General features: G+C 42.8%; 1 protein-coding gene across 1 annotated transcript in view; it reads left to right on the top strand.

The window, feature by feature from the left end:
- Positions 1 to 1,003: 1,003 nt before the first annotated feature.
- The window catches only part of NKD1 (naked cuticle homolog 1), a 111,340-nt gene continuing 91,989 nt past the window's right edge, over positions 1,004 to 20,354 (top strand). Inside the window, exons 1-3 of the mRNA XM_026068840.1 lie at positions 1,004 to 1,085; positions 1,227 to 1,259; positions 1,387 to 1,556. Of these exons, the coding sequence (XP_025924625.1) occupies positions 1,061 to 1,085; positions 1,227 to 1,259; positions 1,387 to 1,556 (228 nt within the window). The 5' untranslated portion in view covers positions 1,004 to 1,060. The remainder of the gene's footprint in view (positions 1,086 to 1,226; positions 1,260 to 1,386; positions 1,557 to 20,354) is intronic.

Here is a 20,354-nt window from a genome sequence, read left to right as displayed (position 1 = left end):
CATAAACTGGAAAAGAAGGGAAGATTCTTTTTAAGTCTAATTCATTCAATTACAAAAAAAGCGAGTAGAGACTGTCCTCCCACTGCAAACATTTTGAAGCGCTGAGAAAGGATTCCGGATCTGACCCCGTAAAAGGCATTTCTGCCCTAACGGTGACTTCAGGGGGATCGATCGCCTGGGCGAGCAAAGACGCCCGCCAAAAGCAGGAAGAAGGCGTCAGGCGGTAGCACAGCTGCTTGTCCCGGCCCGCCGGTTTGCGCGGAGATGGAGATCCGGCCCGCGAGGGGCCGCAGGGCCCCGCGCTCCTCACCCCGCGCCCGCAGCCAGTTTGCAAGCGGCGCCCGGCCCCGGCCCCGGCCCCGGCCCCGCGCGGGGGGGGCGCCCAGTGCCCGGCACGGAGCGGCCCGCGGAAAGGCCGCTCCGCGCCGAGCTCCGCGGCCCGGCCGGGGCGCAGGGGAGGGGCGGCGCGGAGGCCCGCGGGCGCGCTGCCTGCGCGCGGGGGAGCGGAGCGGAGCGGAGCGGAGCGGGCGGCAGCAGCGCGGGCCCCGCCGCCGCGCCCGGCTGGAAGTGCAACGCGCCCCGGCTGCTCCTTTTTTTCTTTTTTTCTTTCTTCCCTTTTTTTTTTGAGCCTCCACAAGGCTCGCTCGCCCCTTTCATGTGCCGCCGCGGCCCAATGGGAAGGCGGAGGCTGCCTGCAAGTGGTCTAATCTCAATGAGGTGTCAATCATGTTCCCCGGTGGGTGAAGTAAGGTCTTTTGTAACCGCCTCTGTCTTTGGGAGAGAGGCGAGAGGCGGCGGGCGGGAGCGGAGTGGAGCGGGCCGCCGCGCCGGGCTGCGCTGCGCTGCGCTGCGCTGGAGCGGAGCGGAGCGGAGCGGAGCGGCGGGAGGGACGGTGGGCACCTCCGAGCTCGTCTCGCTTGTGCTTCAGCAGGGAGAAGCGGAGCACATGGATTTCTAAACACGCTGGGATTTTATCTATCTACAAAAATAACAACAACAACAGCACCCGACCCTACTGAAAACAGTCCAATGAATCGTAATTGCAGATCAATGCAGAGAAATGGGGAAACTTCACTCGAAACATGGTTAGTTCCTTTCACTTGCTACTTCCTCAGCCCTTTCCCCTTCCTCGGGTTGTACTTGGTTTGTTGCCGTGATTTCGTTCGGGTGTCTAACGATCTTCCTTTATTATTTCCCCCGCGCACGCTTTGCACGGATCTGCCTAGCTGCCGTTTGTAAGCCCCGAGAAAGTCCCGAAGGTAGGGCTGGCTCCCCCGCGAGGCGCCTTCCCCGGCGCCGCCGCCCCGCCGCGCCGCCCCCGCGGGCGCTGCGCGGGCGGCGGGCTCGGCGCGCCGCTCAGCTCTGCCTTCTCTCCTGTCCCCCTAGGTGACAGCTTCGCCGTGAGCGCCTCTCTGGCTCGCAGAGGCCTCGAGGACTGGATGGTGAAGCAGAAACCCTCCGGCGGCGGCGGCGGCGGCGGCAGCAGCGGCGGCAGCAGCTCGGGGCTCCCGCACGGCTGCCCGCAGCGCGCCGCTTGCAGGCTCTCCAGCGCCAGGGTAGGTCCGCGCCCGCTGCCCGCTGCCCGCTGCTCCGAGCTGGGCGCCCCGGAGCCCTCTGCGCCCTCTCCCTCCCGGGGCCGGGGGAGCAGGGCTGCTGCGGGCCTCGCGCTGCCCCGGGGTGGGTGCCCGCTGCCCTCTGCTGAAGTCGGCAGCAAAGCTGGGTCCGGCACAAAAGGCGGCGGGGCGGAGGGGCGGCTCCGCGGTGCGCTGAGGACAAAACCTGCTGCCGACGGGAACAAACAGAAACCGCTGGGAAGCGCCCGGCGTCCAGCGCCCTGCCAGTGTGCGCGGGCTTGTGAGACCTGATTGGTGCACAAGTTTGTGACATTTGGGCAGAGGAAGTCAGGAAAGGAGAAGTCCCCGAAGAGCGTATTGCCATATATTGCTCTTCGTTATTAATGCACGGCTGATTTTCTCCATAAGAGTTATTGCACGTGTCATTTGTCCTGGCTGTTACTGGTCTCCCCCCACCCCGCTTTCTCTTTCCTCCAGTTCTCCCGTGTAAGGCTGGAGGAAACGTGCGAGCTGCCTTTTTTTTTTTTTTTTTAATGTTGTCTCTTTAAACAAAAAGGCACGATGGGAGATAAACAAACTGAACAGTTCTCAGATATGGTCCTCATAGTGTTTAGGGTATGATCCAGGGCTTATACACGTTTACTGAAAGTCTCCCATTGACTTGAGYGAGCTTTGGATCAAGCCCTTAAAGCTGGATCAGTGGAAAAGTAACCTGAGAGATGGGGAGATGGGAATCTGCTTCCCCAGCAGCAATGTGGGTCTGAGAACACGGGCAGAGCAGTGCCACCACCTCCTGCCAGCTCCGCAGCTTGTTGGTCACCTTACTGTCAGCGTCCTGGACTTCTCGTGTCCCAGGAAAAGGAGGAAAGATAGACTTGAGAGTGGGGAAGAGGTATTTTGCAGACGTACTTCTTTTTAGGTGGGGTCTTGAAGTGCACAAAAGTCTTGTAGAATGGGAAAAGCTACTCTTTAGATTCTGACTCTTAGATTCCACCAGTCTAGTATTTAGAGGAGGAGAAATGTATGGGGGTCACTAGAAGTAAGGTGAAAGGGGGAGGTAAGATATTGGTATGAGTGTTGGTAACTGATGAGCATATTCACTTTCCTTCACGTTCAACTTGTAAATATTATTGCTTTAAGTGATTTTTATTGTGTTTTACCCAGAGAAAATGCATCAAAAGAGAGATTATTAAAAATGGCACATACATGTATGTTACAGATGTGGAGAGTAAAAAGTTTGCTTTTAGTTCTTTTTCATCATCCCCATTTTTGTGAGTCAAGCTTTTCAGATATGTATTCTGCCTTTCACATATATATTTCTCTAGGAAAGAAAGCTAAACTCGCCAAACTAAACAGGGGAAAAAACATGGGTTTCAAATACAGCAGTTAAAGCCCCCAAACTCTGACTTGGCTTTGTAAAATATATTTTCTTCTGCAGCAATAGTTTGCTATCTGCGAAAAAAAAAAACCAAAGATACTTTGCTATTCACAAAACTCTTCAATTCCATGCAGTCTGCTCAGCTAGAATGACAGTGGAACTAAGTATTTCTTTTCTTACTCAAGGTGTCCTCCCCATGAAAGCTCAGCAATTAGTGAGCTATTAGCTAAAAATTAGCCCATACTTTTTACTGCATTATAAAACTGTAAATAGGTTTAAGTATGCTTGAATGTGCTGTTCCTGTGAGGCTTTTTACTGTCATCCTGATATAGATGTTTCAGAATGTTTGAAAATATTGACAACTTATTGCCTAATCTATCTGGTTGTATCTGCGTGCGTATATGGTCTGCTAAGTGATTTAGTTTATTTGTCATCCTGCCACAGGAAAGCTGGGACAGCTACATTACAGTTCATTTAAAATATGAACTTTGGGTAATGTGGAAGGTTACATCTCTAATCCTACATTGGAAACAGCTGTGTCATATGTACACATATGACAAGGATTTTGGAGTCAYACTATTGACTCCATAACTGAGGTTGCAAGACTGTTTCCTTTTTAAGATTTCTCTTTGATCTCTTGCATAATTGTACCAAGATACACAGTGTAGCCTAAGATTTTGGTTCTGAATTCACCTCAAGATGTAGAAATACTAGGCGCTTCGAATGGTCAATCACATGCAATTGTGTGGGACAATTGTGTGTTCCCAAACAGTGAAGTATTGTTGCACTGGAATCACCCAAGAGCTATTCCCCTTACTGTTTTAAAATTCCAATTAAACTATTCCATTAGCTTACAAGGCTCTATGGAGTGGTACAGTTTTATTGTGTCATGATTGAAAGTTTGGTTTCTCATTAAAACATTTTTTCCTGAAATAGATCTTAATTGCTGTGTCTGTGATTTATGGCAGAAATAGTTAGATCAAACACTGATGAAAATGATATTTCGATTCAGAGAAACATCCAGTGAGTTTAAAAAAACAATAGTGCTAGAAATAATTTTCCTCTTAGGAACCCTTAACCAGAGTTTTGTTGATGGTGGTTTCTTTAGTATTTAGGGCCTTTTTCTGTGAAATCCAGTGTACTTCCAATGACCTTTTGATGGGAGAGGAGAGCACTCAGTTGCTTCCAAGTCTGCAACTTTGAAGATTTGGATCATTTTGATTAGAACTTGCAAGTGATAGTTAAATTTGACTTATATTGCTCTATAAAAGCCAAAAATTCTGTGTCGGTTGGAGCTGGAAGGCTRTTTTCCTCAAGAACAGAGACGCTGAAATGTTTGCCTTAACTTTGTCATCCAGGGAAGATGATGCTGAAGTACAGAGGGATTCATGTAGCTACTTTCAAGAAATAGGAATGCATGTCTAACATAGGAAAATAATAACGTTTAGTYTGTGCTCTCTAGAATATGACTGAATTTACATGGGCGACTCTCATAAAATAAGTGTGGAGCGGAGGGAGGTCTGTATGTCAAACTCAAGGGGTGTTTGACACAGGTAGGGTTCAAGTAGGCGACAGCTCTTCTCTTCCTGAAGTACTGTTTTGAGAGTGTCTTGGTGGGAGCAGACTTTCCTCAGCTGATGGCCCCCACAGTCCCCGGGAGACAGCTAGTTATGCCAGCGACTGCCAAACGCCTCAGTCAACTGGGAAGGATCTCRCAGGGGTAAATTGTTGGGTGAAGGCAAGAGCAAGGGTAGGGGGAGTTTCTCTGGACACGCTTGTGGTGTGTGAGCAGCCTTTCTGTCCTGGGCTGCCAGCTGGGACCTCGTTAAGCCCGTGGCACCCGCCCAGCAGGGGCTGCTCTGCCCCAAGTGTTTTAATTGCGGCGGAGGTGGAGGGCTGAGCTGCAGCCTGCCCCTTCCACCGTGCAGAATTGAAGAAAAAGGGAATTTTGTGGCATCCGTGAAAGGTATGAGGTCCTCAGTTATCTTCTACTTTCAAAGCAAATTGAAACCACTGAGGCTGTAAATCCATTAGKGCAAGAGCAATACATTTCTTTCACTATTTTATGGACGGATGAACTTGCAGCTGGAGAAAAGGACAGGTTTTGTGACACTGTGTGGATTATCTTGAATAACTTTTAATTTATTCAGTGTGTTTACTTTTGCAAACTATTTCTGCAGATCAATGTTGTTTGTGAATATGTATGTCTGTATTTATTTATTTATTTAACTGAGAAGTGGTTCTGTGCTAGAGGGGAAAATTTTTAAATATGAAGTTTGCTTAGTTCAATTTACTTTTATCTTCAAAGCCATGAGAAATTGTGCTAGTTTCTTGCTTGCATGTCTCATTGAGATCAGAGTTTGGGATTGAAAAAATCTGTTGTTTTTAATTAATTTTTGACCAGTTCACACTGAACCCAGTTGGAAGTTATCATCTTAGGAAAAAGAGGAAAGACTTTAGCTTTCCAGTTTTATTGTAAGGGCCATTTGGTGCTGTTGATCCTCATCTTCAACCCCAACTGATATTAATTAAGAGTTCCCTGTCTGGTCTGGGAATAATCCAGTGTAAAATGCTGAGGCACATCCTTGCTTCTGAGGTGGGGCTTGTTCTCCATTTGTTCTGTGCCTGTAACTGCCAGTGACATTAATGGGCATTCCTTGCGTGGCTGAGAGCCGAGTGCGCYGGTGTCAACTTCACTGCTCCTGAAGCAGGGTCTTTCTTTATAAATTAAAAAACAAACAAAACAAACAAACAAAAAAAACCCACACAAACAAACTCCTCCCCCCAAAACCTTTCCCAGCCCTCCACTGTTAATAGCGTGTGTGTGTGCATGCATGTGTGCATGTGAAAACATGTAGCCGTGTGAAGGGTACAGTTGTGTAGGTCTTGTATCCAAAATGCAAATAATCAAACACAGAAAAGAGACTTCAGTGGTCTGTATCCACTATGTATTGAAGGCTGTTAAGTGGAAGATTTAGTTGTAACACTACTTCAGGGTCATTTCATGGGTAGAATGGCATTTGACAGACTGCCTTCTTACTGATATGGTGACAAGATCAATTAAAAATTTCCTTGGGTGCTGTCTTGTGTGACTACTTTAAGGGATCTCTATAACTCAAATGTTTTCAAGTACAGTAATGTAGGTATTGTATAGCTAATTAATTGTATTGACTCTGAGGATTAAAAGAAACAACAGACTCGGCAGTGCTAGATATTGGTATGACTGAAAAAATATTTTGATATATAAAATATGCTGTATATGGTATTTAAAATAAAACTGTGAAACTTTGTATTGAGAGAGAGAAGCAGAGTCTTATGTAGTGTTGAAATTTGGTGCCAACAAACCAAGATAATTTAATTAGTAGTGCACATAGTACATCTTGACAGCTATGGTTTGGGAAAATTATGGTATGAATATTAACACTCAAAGAGTCTCTGCAAGTATTAGTGCCATGGTGATGAGATTAGTGAATTGGCCAATACTGTAGCAGAAAGCTGGATTCCAAGGGAATTATCCTTGAATGATACCAGTTGGTGCAATTAAAAGCCACAATTCAGTTGCCATATGGAAAGTGTTAGACATCCTTACATGGTTTCAAAGCTATGTGCCGGAGGTTAAATTGACATATGAAGAAAAGCATAAATTAAATATTTTGTGTTATGAAATTAAAAGTTGACTTTGCTTGAGCCATATGGAGGAGGTGGGTGGAAGACAATCTGCATTTCATCTGGTCCTGTTTTAAAGGTATTTTAGGTTTAATGTGGTGCATACTTAATTTGGGAAGTTGATTGGAAAGCTGAATGGCCCATGAAGTTTCTGCAAACAATCTCATTAAAGCAACTTTTTAAATCTCTAACAACCCTCATTCTCCCACCCACTCTAGAATGGATTACTTAGGTTGATGTTTGTAAGAAGGAAGCATATTCTGACTAGTAGCTAAATGAAGTCCTCCTCTAAGTGACTTGAGAAAGCTATGTCTCTTGGGCTACTGAATAGTTTCTCCTGGCTTAGTTTAACCTTAATTCTTCTGAACGAGGCAGCCTTGGTTACAGAGTACATTTTCTTCGTCTGTAAATTAAGATGAAAAGTTCCAACGGTGTGTTATATTCTTTAATGACTTTAAATGTAAATAATTTAGTCCAGGCTTTACACTAAACTTTGCTTATAACAAGAATGGGAAATTTGTTGCACGTGGTTCTCGACATATGGGAATGTTCTTCAGAGTAGAATTCGTTAACAGAAGGTTCTTCWGTAGGTTTTTGTGAGATCTATAATAAGACCCAGGAGGAGCTCAGTAAGTGGATATTTGTAGGCACCCTTCAGAAGATGATCTTAGTTGACTTTTATGGTTTCTTTTGAATTGGGTTAGGAACAGAGGAAAGAAAAGTCTCTTGAGTACTGAAACTTTTTAAGAGTTAGTTTTTCCAAAACTGGGAAATAATTGTTCAATGAAGATATTTAAATCAAAATGAAACATTGTCCCCCCTGCTGCAGCTGTTGACCTTTATAGGAAATATTATGGATGAGTTATGCTTCCTGAATGTTAGCATCAAAACCTGGTTGAAAAGTAAATGGTAGATGTTGAAATGTACAAAATAATTGGAGTAATTTTTTGGTAATTAATTGCTCTTCTAGTTTATATTACGTATACTAGCTTTTCTGAAAACTTGGGAGTCTTCAGAGATATCTATAAATATTTCTTACTGCAAAATAAGGTGTATTTTTTTGTAGTTTTTGTTTGAAAATTTAACGTGAAGAAATGGTCAAATAGACTTTCCCTGTCTATTTATTTAGTTATATCTGCCAACACTGGCAGCAAAACTAAGCTTGTATTTACTCCTACAGAGTAACTACAGCTATGGGAGATTGAGTTGGACTGTATTCCATTCAGGAATTATTAACCAAGTTCCAAATGCAAAATCTTCATTGTGTCTGATTTCTGAGCCAGCAAAGTATGTTTGTATTGGAATATCTCATGACGTTTGTCTTGCGGTGGTGGGACGCCAGTGGTGTTAGCTGTGGTGAAAGGGCTGTGCTGGTGCAGATACTTCTACTACTGTGTAATCGAAGAGAGGGGGAAACAACTTGGGAAGGTTCAACTATTGCTGTCCTGGTCCCTTTGCAAGGGATGCAGTTGTACAGTGTATCTCCTCTTTGTAAACTGCTGATTTTATTTGTATCACAGAGATACTGCACTTTTTTTCTCTTGGCATTTGCAGAATAGAAGTGACACTCTTGAAGGTATGAGATATACTTTTTCAAGTTGGAAAATACTATATTTTTTTCTTGCAAACACACTGCTGTCATATCCATTAGTTAATGTTGGTCATGTCCACTGGTTAATAAGGACTAGTTCATTGGCTTGTCATGTGACTTGACATTGACAGAGTTATGTCTGCCAGAAAGTGTCCAGCTGGATTCCTTAATACCTATGTGTGTGCTTCTCACATGACCTGACAGGTGCCCATCATTTGTGAGAGATCCTTATGTTTTAGTCCTACGGAATCTAATCATTTAAGGAAGGGAATGAAATAGAGTCTTGCTGGGAGGTCTTACAACAGCTGTAAAGTGGCGTACCACTGGTTTTCTTCATGTGCCGTGGCCTATTGTATATTATAGGGCCATAAATGATCCTGTTATTTTAAGCTATAAGACTTTTGGTAGATTAAATCCTTTTGCTCCTCAGAAGACCAGACTGTGGCCAGGAGAGACTGAAATGTTATCAGTGTCTTCGATCTCAATGGCTAAAAAGAGATTAGTAGAAATATATCTAGAAGATCCTATCAGACTAATCACTTGGCAGGGGTAAGGGAACACCCCCTCCTCCCTGATTCAAGCCAAGGGCCCTGCCAAACATACATGAGAAAAAGTTGCTTCTTAAATCTGAAATTGTTGTGAACAAGACTCATCAGGCAAGCAGTTTTTCTGCTCTTTCTCAAAGCCCTGATAATCTGATCATTTTCTCAAAGATCCCTTCTCCAGTTGTAGTCAGTCTGAAAATGGAGTGGAACTCCAAAGCTCATACAGCAGATTGTGAAAGGGTGTCTCCAAAAGTGCCATTTCTGTTCTGAAAATTTGGGGAAAGGTTGTCCCTTCCTGATTCATGCACATGTCTGGCTGAAGCCTTGAAGCATGAGATTTGATTGTCTTCATTAATAGAAAGATATCAAAAATATTGCAGATATGTTGAAAGCAAGGGGTTGGAATGAGGAGAGCTGTCATTCACAGATCACTACGAATGTGCCAGCATGTGCTTGCGTGCTGCTCCCCTGCCCTGGCACCGCAGTTCTGTTATTTGCTAGAATACCAACCTCATTTTTGGTTGTAATGGAATTTGGATTTAAATGCAGGCTCAGTAGCACTGGCCCCTGTATCGCTTGCAGTGAGAATCCCTTGAGAACGAGAGATCCTTCTATAAAACATGGGAGGAGATCAGTTATGTTCTGAACAAAATTTATGGCAGAGAACTTTTAAAGTGCCTGGATTTTTCAGCCATGTAACCTTGGGCTTCAAACCAGCAACTGTATGCAGCCTATGTAACTTTAGCTCATAGATGGATCGGTATGTGGTCAGAACAGTCTGTGCACTGTCCATCCGGAGAAATACTTTGTGTTTTGTGATTAGGGTGGAATTTAATGCATTTGGGGGCATTACTGTGGCAGCTTTAAAGGGATTAAGTATATTGAGGTTCCTATTAAAGTGTAACACTGTGATTCAAGATCTGTGAAAGAAAATCATGCATGGGTGTTTGATCTTGGGGTGCAGCCACACATGCTGTGAGGCATAAAATAAGGGGATAGACTCAGTAGGGAAGTGACAGAACAAAGTACTGTCTTGCAGGAGAAATGGGATTTGGGAGCAGCCTCAGATCTTTTGATCCCTACTCTGATGCGAATGATGAGTGGTACGGAGGTGACAGGTTTGTACTGGGGGAGGAAGGAGGACGGTGGATAGTGTGTCGCACTGCCCTCAGAGGGAGTTTGATTCCCCAAAGATTTTCTAGTGGTAGATAAGGACTAAGGCACTTCCTGGTGTCCTGCCTTAAAAGATTTTTATAATTCTAGAAAGGTTAATTTCAAAAGAGTTAGGTAAAGAACATAGTAGCTGTAAAACTAAGTCTTATGCTTTAAGTGCCGTTTAAAGAACAAATGCCTGTTTGGGGGAGCAGGAATTTTCTCTGAGCACAGACTGCCCCAGTCCTGAGCTCGCAGAATAACAAGCAGTCTCTGTATTGCATAAGATGCTGTGGTTGAGCCTGTATCAGTGTTTCTGTAATAAACCACTCTTTTTGAAACAATAAATAATAATTTTGCTTGTGAACTTTCCAAGTCTGTCTCTGTTCACATAGTGTACGTGTGTATAAACTACAGACACTCGTTCCCCTATAAAGAGAGAATATCATAGTCCAGCAAACAGAATATCTGTCATTCCAGCTGAGCAAGGTCTAAGGCAATAACCCAAAATGTCCTGGAAGAAATTCTAAAAAGCATTGAAGAAATCAATCGTCTGATCCTAGAGGAAGGCCTTTGATGTAATCCTGGTAAGTTTATACTGGGAGCCTGCCTATTTCTTTATGGTCAACCTTAGACTTTCTATATGAAAAGTGGATCAAATAATTTCGTATGCTTCTGCTTTAAAAAAAGATGGTTGATAGTTTTCTAAAGCGTACACACTGTTTAAATGTAGATTGTGGCTTTTAGCTGAAGCCCAGGTGGGGAGGAAGGGCTTTTCAAAACAAGTACTTACAGAAAAATAAATAATGCTTTGATATTTTCCCATGGAAAAACTGTGCCTCATTTAGCCATGCTGAATATTTAATTTTATTTTGAGGGTAAACCTCACAGGTTATCTCAGTTAAAGCATTTGTATTTAGGTAAAGCTAATGTGCAAGGTCTTGTTCCTGGTGTGCGTGCATGTGTAAAAGAAGTTTTTCAGAATAAACTACTACATAAACAAGCTACTTTAAGAAGTATATTTTTAACTAACTCAGTGCAGTTGGGCAATTAAGTTTATATCATCTTGAAAACTTCTGCAGTATTTTTCTAGGCATTTAGGTTAAGATTCAAAAGCCCTGCTGCAATAGAGGGGAAACCTCTAATTGTTTTCAGTGGTTTTGTATCAGCTTATTTGCCACATCAGATGAAGAGGAGGGAAGGCTCAGGTGGTGAGACTAATAGTCTCTTTATCTGGAAGCTACATTGATAGTGTAATGGTAGTGTATTTTCCTCTGCAGGAGCAATTTGTCTGATCCTTTTTTTTTTTTTATGACAGGTTCATAAAAGTTTTCACAATTTTATTGCCACTTAAGTTCTCATCTGTAATTAGCAACATAATTTTGCAGATAGGTTAAAAAAGCATGTTTTGAGGAAGGCTATTCCCACGGCACTGCATAGTACTTATCAAGGTACCACATGGTTTTCATTGTTTGAAGAGTTTCTTTTTCTTTTTCTTTTTTTTTTTGCATGAAGAAGTAGATGAGATCTGTCACTGTCTAAGCTATTGTACTGGGCTTTTCGTTGAAAAGCAGTCACTACTGGGTTAAAACATGGTGGCAAATAACAGAAAAGAAAGAAAAGACACCAGTTGAGGGGACAATATTGTATTTGTTGATGCTACATAGGAGATTTCATTGAAATTTGGTCATCAGCCTTAACATGCCACTCTTACAGATGTGCTGTTTTAGCTGTTAGTTTGATTTTGTATTTTTTGGATGTAACTAAAAACCTGAATGAAATTGATGCTTGTGAGAGCTGTGTGACAAAAGTCAAAAGTAAGGCAAGCTTGAGTTGCCCAGTGTCCTTGAACGTTTGCTGTTAACCAGGAGSGAACAGCTCGGCTTTAATATGCAGATGGTGCCACTGCTTAGTCAATGAGCACATGATGTGCTGTTTAAATTTATCCTTAATTTGTGGCCACCTCCGGTTTTCACCATCCAGGAATGACAGGAACTGAAGGCGGCGCAGTGATAAGCCCCCTAGATTTGCCAGTAGATGAAGAGCAGAATAGGTAGCGTCTTCTGGGAGCAGCGAGAAGCCTGTGAGGTGGCATCGTAGCTCTGCAGCAGCGATCTGAGCCTCCTCCTGTGGTTCTGATGGCAGCACCAACAGCCGTGGTCAGCAGGTGAGGAAATAAAACACAAAAGGTGAGGAGAATTTCACTAGTCCTGGGGAAAATAGGAAGGCAGTGCTTGCTCCCTCCCTCTGGTCCTTCCATGGGTGGTGTTACGGTGTATCAATTTCAATATCAAGAATTATCAGGAATGGATAAAGAATTCTGTCTTCGGTTATAAATATGTCTGTTTTGTGAGAGACGTGCCAGTGCGTGTCTAAAAGCAGGATTTAGGCCACAAGGCTAATGGTAATCTCCTAAAAAAGGAAGAGCGCAGGGTTAGAATTTGGCTTTAGATGCCGATCGTGGGGCTGCCTGCTCCTCGCTGGCAGCAGCAGTGCCTGCAGGGACCTAACTCGGCTGAACCTGCCATCTGCTGACGTTTGGTCTCATCTGTCTGCAAGCAGAGAAAAAAGCGTGCTACCTGGCCACAGTCATCCACGGCTAAAAATCTTTCTTCTCAAGGAGGTGCCGCTGCCGCGGCCGCTGCGTTCCTTGTGGTCTCYAGGTGCGCGCTCTCCCGTAAGCTTAACGCCACGCTGGCTTGCGGTGGCCCTTCCTGCAGGGCAGCGCTCTCCTTYGGCATCCTTGGCCCAAGTAAAGCGCAGTTTCTTCCTCTGTCAACCAAGCCCTGTTTCCAGCAGGGTTTACCCAACGTTACCTACCTCTTGGAGCCGGCGAAGTGTGCCTTGCCCAGAGGGACGCRATCCGGGCTTGGCCGCGCGGTTTGTTTGACTGTGTGCCCTCGATGGGAGGGCTGTGGGAGCGAGTGATCTCTGCGGAGCAGAAAGGGTTATGCTGTTGGAGTTACCAGGCGCCAATCCACCGGCACACCGCAGGTGATCGCGGAGTGAATGTTGTTTAAAGCGCCTGTCCCACGGTTTCACAAATGTGCTCTGACCAGAGGATGTTTTTCTAACTTCAAAGGGCTTCTCAGGCTGGCTCGGTGCCTCGCAGACTGAGTCCACAATTCCTCTCTGCTCGTGATGTGTTCTACCATGTGTGATTTTTTTTTTCTTTTTTTTTTTCCTAGTATGTGATGTTTTCTTAAAGCGGCATTGACCTGTGTTCAAATGAAACTTGCTCTTAAGCTTGTAAACACAAACTTGGCGTGTGGGCAGTTTTCATCTTAACCTGATGTGTGTGTAAACTTTTTTTTTTTTTTAAAGCAAGAATACAGATCAAAAGGAAGAGTAATTTATAGGGAAAGAAAAGAAAAAAGCAAGAAATAAACTTGCAGGAGCCTTTTAGTTGCACCGTGCAGAGGCTTTTCCCTGAAGTTGAAGGTGAAGGTGTGGGTCCTCCGCTAGCCCAGAGGAGCAGAGCATGTGTCCACCTCGGCAGCGCGAGTGTTACACTAGGTGGCTTTGCCTGGAATGTGCCCCTGCACGCAGGGTGTGCAAAAAAGGGAAAGCAAAGCCTGAAGGAGGAGAAAACGGAGAGAACCACGAACACTTAGCACTGACCTGGTTTTTCTTGTCTTTTTTTTAGCAACACTATATTAAGATAGACTTTTAGGAACCTGTTTGTTTTTTAAATATTAAGGATTTTTTTTTTCCCTGTAGTACTTTGTAGTATGGTTTCTGAAGGGGATTACTTTCAAGTTAATGTAAAAATTTGCTTTCTTTTTAGAGCTGAGAATTAGAAGTGACTCAGTCTCTATGAACTCGGGGCCAGATCCTTTTCCTGTTGGAGTGCGTTGGCTCCACGAGAGCAGGATCAGGCTCTGCAGCGTCTCCGGAGGTGGCCTGTGCAGCGCTAGCAATGCCTGTGAATCTGGGAAGGTCTGATGTGCTGCTCAGTAAGTCACACTGCTGGACGCTGGTTTTTGCAGTTAGTGTGTTCATTAAAACTAGACCAAGCGGACTAGTGACAATGAATAGTCTTGGGTTTTAAAGTGATTRACTGATTTCTAGTTTACTGTTATTACTACTATGGGTGTTCTGGACTTTATTAAAAAAAATACCTTTCATCAGAGAAAACAATATCTTACAAACCAGACCACAATCCTTTCCGTATGCCAGCTGACTGGAAAGGAGCGCCTGCCCCCAGCGTAAGCCGTCAGGCTGCGAGCGGCGCTCCCTGAGCAAAGCAGCTCAGCCGTGCCGGGAAGCCTCGCTCCCCAGGCACGAGGGCACTGCCTCCTCGCGCTTAATAATTAATCCAGCTTTCAGATGCAGCTTGATCCTAAAGTCCTCGACCAGCCAAGATCCTGGAAAAGTCGGTGATCTCTAGGCTCTAAAGCCGTAACAGCAAATGACCTGGGCTCTCCTGCCATCCCATGGTTATCGACAGGAGCCATCCCGCCACGTTTATTTTGGCTAGTTTTAAAGCAGGTGGCCAGGGTGAATTCCTGGTTTCAAAGTCACAGCTGCCGCTTTGAAATTGTGTAAGAAGGGCTTTGGTTTCTTAACACAAAATAACTGAGCTGCTGTTTAGTATTAGAGCATCATTATTCTGGGAAATGCGCTCTTCATTTTAAAAATATCCTCTGTATGGAAGTTGAAAGTTTATACCTCATGGTTCTAAGGGCAAAGAACTGAAATGGTTCTTTGTTTGACTGATGATTGCAAATACTTAAGAATTCCTCAGTGATTTGAGTCAATGGAATCTGACGGTAGTATTAAAAATTAATAGCAATATTAGAAACACAGAGTTACTACAGGAATCTTATGTTAGTTGGTTAAATCTTTTTTTTTTATTTTAAGTAACTCCCATCTTAAGATTTTTACCTTTTAACTGGGTATCTTTGTGGCAGTCAGCCCCAAAATATTATGTCTTTATCACTAAATCATTTAAAAAGACCAAGTGGACTTTATACCATCCCACTAACAATGCTGTGATTAAGTAGAAGGAAGTGTTCCATTACAAATCCCAATTTCCTCTTCTTATAAAATTTTATTTTAAAGTCAGCCTCCTTGGATGACTTTTTCAATAGCATCAGCAATTGTGTCAGCAGAATGGTGCACATTTATTGTTAAAGTATAAAGAGAATTCATGAAGGAGTTTGCTATGCATTTTTCTTAAATATGCTATTCACTGATTTTTTTTTTCCTTTGTATTCCTTGCCMCCTTATGATATTATGATGTTTTTTCCTACTTTCAACATTTCATAGATATATATTTATAAAAAATGTGTCATGTAAGTCTTTTTCTAGTGTAAAAGGATGTACATTTTATGCAAGGCACACAGCATGGGGTTTCTGGGCCTTCAGTCTCATATGATCCTGTCTCACAATAAAAATATCAAACAGAAACGAGCGAAGAGCGTTCCTCTCAGACTGAGTGGAAATGCTCTCTGAAGGAGGAGGAGGAGGAGGGAGAGCTGGGTGCGGGAGAGGCTGGAGCCGTGTGCCTGGGCTGCGAGCGGAGCCTGTCTGCAGCTCGGCTCGGTTCGTGTAGACAGGCACAAACTCCTGCTTCTTGAAGGAGGCAAAGGGCAGAGTTAGGGTTCCTGTGGTAATGGGAACAAATGAGTCTAGGATTCACAGGCACAAGATGCAACAAAACCTTTGACCCGTCCTTGTTACAGGAAGGGGTGAGAATCTGGGCACATCAGAAGCACAGGCAGCGCAGAGAGGAATGTCTGGGCGTTCTTAATGGAGAGTGCCCTTAATCCTTTTTGGTTTAATCATAAAATCACTGTTTGTATTTTTTCATCTTGTGGTGATAGTTAATAGCAGTTCTGTTGTCTGTAGGAAGCTGCATGTTCTAGTGCTGCATTTTTTTACATTTACCATTAAGAAGTGATATTGGACCATATTGTTTATACAATTATAAATGGCAGAAAGACCCTCACTAAGTTAGTTTTCAGAGGTCCGGACACAGGTTTACTGTGCAAATCCCTGTGTCTCTGATAACAAGGTGTGTTTTTGGTAATTAGGGCTGACCAGTGTAGCCACTTGGGTTTCTACTTAGTGGTTGAGATTTTTACAGGAGAGCTGTATTCTGGTCAAGACCTGACATGAACTGTATATGCTTCCTCAAATCACTCAAACTTGGATCTTCACAGGGACCCAAGATAGCTGAGCATCTACCACTCATTGAAAGTCATTTGTTTTCTCTTTGAAATTACTTGTTTTACCCACTTTTTTCCGCTCCCCCATTTGTGAAGTGGTGGTAGCTTTTATCCTCTTACCTACCTACGTTGTTGGGGTAGTCAAAGAATTATTTAAAATTCATGAAGAGCTGCAGTGCCAACTGTATGCTTGATTCATTGCTAAGCTGTTAGGAGTAAGCAAAGTGTTTATTATATACTCTCCTGAGGAAAGTAAGAACAAAAGAGACTGAGGAAGAAAAAAATATTTGAATTCCTCTTAGAGTGTGTATATACCCTCTTGCAAAAAAGAACCTCTTTAAATTGATGGTTCCTTTGCTCTACAGTATTTTTTTTTTTTTTTCTGGAATGTGTCTTTCTTTTCCTAACTTCACAATCCAGTGGTCCAAGACACTTCATTCTGAAAAGTTTGTATTAGTCAAATAGTTTTAACATATGGAGAAAGGGATACTCATCTGAAGGAGAATTTGGACAAAGTTAGGAGGTGGTGGAAGTGGCAGACCTGTAATACATGAGCTGAATTTCAGCTCCTTGTTGGAGGCCCTTGTTCTAGGACATAAGTCATGATACTTGTAGGCTTCCTGCCTATTGCTCTACCTCCCTTTCGGTAAGACATGTAAATTCAATGCAAGAGTAGTAAAAATTTAGGGATAGAGTGTATGGCTAGCATGTGTATAAATCGTAACAGATAGTGTAGGATGAGGGGAAAGCCACACTTCCACTGTTACTAGCTGAGATGGACTACACAGGCACAACTGAAGGGGGAAAAAACAGTTTGTTTAAAAATTCATCGTTGACTGAAGATCATCACTGCAGATGCACCAGCTAGACTTGAGGGAGATGAGCTTTTCTGTTGTTCACTTGAGTAATGAAATTACCCTCTCTTGAAGGTTATTCTTTGGAGCAGCGGAGTTTGCACGTGAGTGAAATGCATGTCAAAATGTTTACAATGAACTGAAGTGGAGTGGTGAGTCAAAGCAGTAGCCTTTTGTTTGCACTGGCTCTGTAATGGAGAACCTTCTAATGAGGGTGAACTCTGCCTCCTGTCCTTTGTACTGTTCGGAGCACAAAGTGGAGCAGGTTTACAGGTTAATTAACACCTCTTCCCTTCCCCTTGTGGTGTTTGGCAGTGATGTATCACCCACCTTTTCATGTTTAGAAATGGTGAGCAATGGTCAGTGATGGATACTCCAAGCTTTTAGTTATTGCCACTCAATTCTCTGCTGAAAATGGCATTTGTTCTTTTAAACAATAGTGAGCACAGTTCAATGTATGGTGCTGAAGACAATGTTGTTGTCCTGTTGCAGTGTAATGGCAGTGAGCACACCTGTACAGCTGATCCAGGTGCCGTGGGAACCAGGCAAATCCCAGCCGCTGTCTTCCCCACTCCSCCCTCCTCATATATATGAAGAGATGACAGATGAATTCTGCCTGGCTAAAGAGGAGTTAATGGCATCTTTAAACCCGTTGTTATGTTTTTGAAGATGACTGCTCTGAATATTGAATTAAAAGAATGGGTTTAATCTAATGGTTCTGTGGCTTTGGAGAGTTTGATCAGTCTGGCTGGAATCATTGTATGTTAGTTTGTGTGTTAGATTTGGGCATTTGTTGTTGTTGTTTAGAGAGTTTTTGTGTCCACCTAATGCCAGTGCATCGCACTTTCTCAGCAGTTGTCCCATGCTTCTTTCTTTCCCTCACAGTTCCAGTTCTCTAGTTAGCAGGGATATAAATTTTAAAATTTACCCCAGTGGCTGTAGAATTCATGATTGTGCTGTGTTAGTAGTATAAGTCTTCCTTTTTCAGAAAGTTTTTTTAGAAAATATTTCTTCCTGCTGGGATCAGATCCATTCTTCTACTGGGCAAACTGACTGCTCTAGCAAGGAAGGACAGCTTGACTGCGCCTAATACAGATACAAACGTAAAGTGTAAACTGTTTATGTAAAATAATGTTTTTTCTGTATTAAATTCTCTCGAAGAGAAACCTCAAGCTTGTATGTCCTCTGTAGAGAAGAAAGTAAATGTCCTACCATTAAGTGTTACTGTAATTTCAGACTAGCTTCATCCTAAGCAAAGACTGATAATGCGTGAACAAGTGCTATGGTTTGGAGATGATGGCAAGCCCATCAGACACTGCATGGTGTCTGTTTTCAAAAGGGATTTTAGTGCTGACTTCTCTAGAGTTAGGTTCTGGCAGTCATAATTGTGTAGCAGAGAATATTATAGAAACTGGTATACAGGCGTTCTCAAATGCTTGGCACTTAGTCATAAATTTAATCTATTCACATATTTCCTGTACCACTGTACAAACAAACCAGAGGCAGAGTCCTGAAACCATTTTCTCAGGCAAAGTTCCAGTTGATACCAAAGAGGTCAGCACTGAAAATAATCATTTGTTTAGAAGCATTTGAATGTGACCTTTAGAGAAATCCTCTTTCCTTTTGCTGACTTTCTGAACCCCTCATTAGGGTCTTACTGAAAATCAGTGGGAAATTTCAATGAGTTTGGGTGGCAACCCCAGCTGAGATGTCACTTGCTGTTCCTTTGGAGCATTGCAGGGGACACCAGTTCTTCAAAAACTAGCGTAGACCTATAGTATTCTTACTCTTCCCTGTTTCCCATTCCTTGTTGAATTTGCAAGTACTTCTGTTAGACCTATTAGACATGTGAGTAAAAGCATGCATAGTGAATATATGCGTGTTTCAGCTGGAGAGTAGATGCTGAGGCCAGTCCAAGTCCAGCTAAGTTTTGAGTGCATGTAGAGATCTTTTCACAAAAGCTATATGCAATTATGGTTCTCTATCTCTCTTAGAATATCCTTTCATTCCCAGAGAAGCCTAAAAAAGATACTGGACAAACCAGAAGAAATTCATAGAAGAGCTAAGGGTTGTTGAACTAAGAAGATTGAAAGAACAAATTATTTGTTTCTTGTATACATAGGGAAACTGATAAGAAAAGCTTTTCCTAAATAGTTCTTCTTATACGAATAAAAGTCCTTTTATTTCTAAGTGATTTACGTGCTTACTTATACAAACTTTTATTCTGATACAGTGTTCCCACAGCAGCTATTCTGGAATACCTATTCAAGTCAGTTGCCATATGTGAACATGCAAGTAAATGCTATTGAAGCAATGACCGAATGAGAATGTAGTCTATATTGCTTGAGGTTTGAAAAAGGTTATTTAGAACTGCAGAAGAGTATGATTAGGAATAGTAACAGGAGGAGATTAAGAAGGATTCAATATTAAAATGTACTAATGAAGGTCTTTTTGATTGTGGAATAATCTTGGAAAATGGTACAGGTTTTATTTTCTCTCAGAACTGTTAAAACTACACACTTTACATCTCTTTCTCAAATATGTAATGGGAAAGAGTCTTCAAAGTTGAGTCCATTTAGCTGACATTCTTCTATTGAAAAGGTAGATTAATCGTGTGCATCCAAGTTAGTGAAATGGAGACTTATGAGATTCTTCTCCCTTTGAGTGATATATTTTGTGTATGATACCATTCAGTGTAGACGTTCTGTTACTTTAGGTGTAGGTGTTAGGTGAGAACAGGTAGTTGTAACTTGGAGATCTGTACTTTATAAAGATCAATTATCCTTGAAATAATAAATATATAGGAAAAGCCAACCCTAGAAATCACTTTCTGTTTGTAAATAGAATTGCTTGTGCAGCAGTGGACACCTTCCCCGGCTATTTTCTATAACAGAGTAGAAGTAAAATACTAGAGCAGTAAGGTTTCAGTATCTCAAAGGTGCTATTGGAGAGAAGAGATCATTTCAAGAGGAATATACGTGTTGGGAAGGGCAGGGAGAAGGTGATGACAAGCCATTTTGCAATATCATATTTGCTTATGGCTTACAGGGAGTGTTGCAAAGAGCTTGAAGCTGTTAACACATCTGCGCATTGACTTTCATTCTGGTTAGCATCACTCGGTCAGCAGAGAACAGTCCAGCAGCCGCGGTGGCCAGGAGCTGGCCTTCGGTGAGTGGGCATTGTTTTAGTGCGAGAACCAATAACTTATTTTTGTTACAGTATAGACCTAGCAGTAAATTAATCATGATATTAAGAGGGAATGTATACACAGACATTACTTCACAGAGTTGTCGTAAATTCTACTTTTGCCATATTTTAATTTCCAAGGCTTTTGAACTTCAGACAAGGTGCTATAGATGTAGTTATTAAATTCTGCAGAAATATTTTTATTGGGTAGGACATCGCTTGATGATGTAGCTGT

The sequence above is a fragment of the Apteryx rowi genome, unplaced genomic scaffold, assembly GCF_003343035.1.
Source record: "Apteryx rowi isolate R43461 unplaced genomic scaffold, aptRow1 scaffold_28, whole genome shotgun sequence".
Classification (NCBI taxonomy): Eukaryota; Metazoa; Chordata; class Aves; order Apterygiformes; family Apterygidae; genus Apteryx; species Apteryx rowi.
This window is presented reverse-complemented; position numbering and strand designations above follow the sequence as displayed.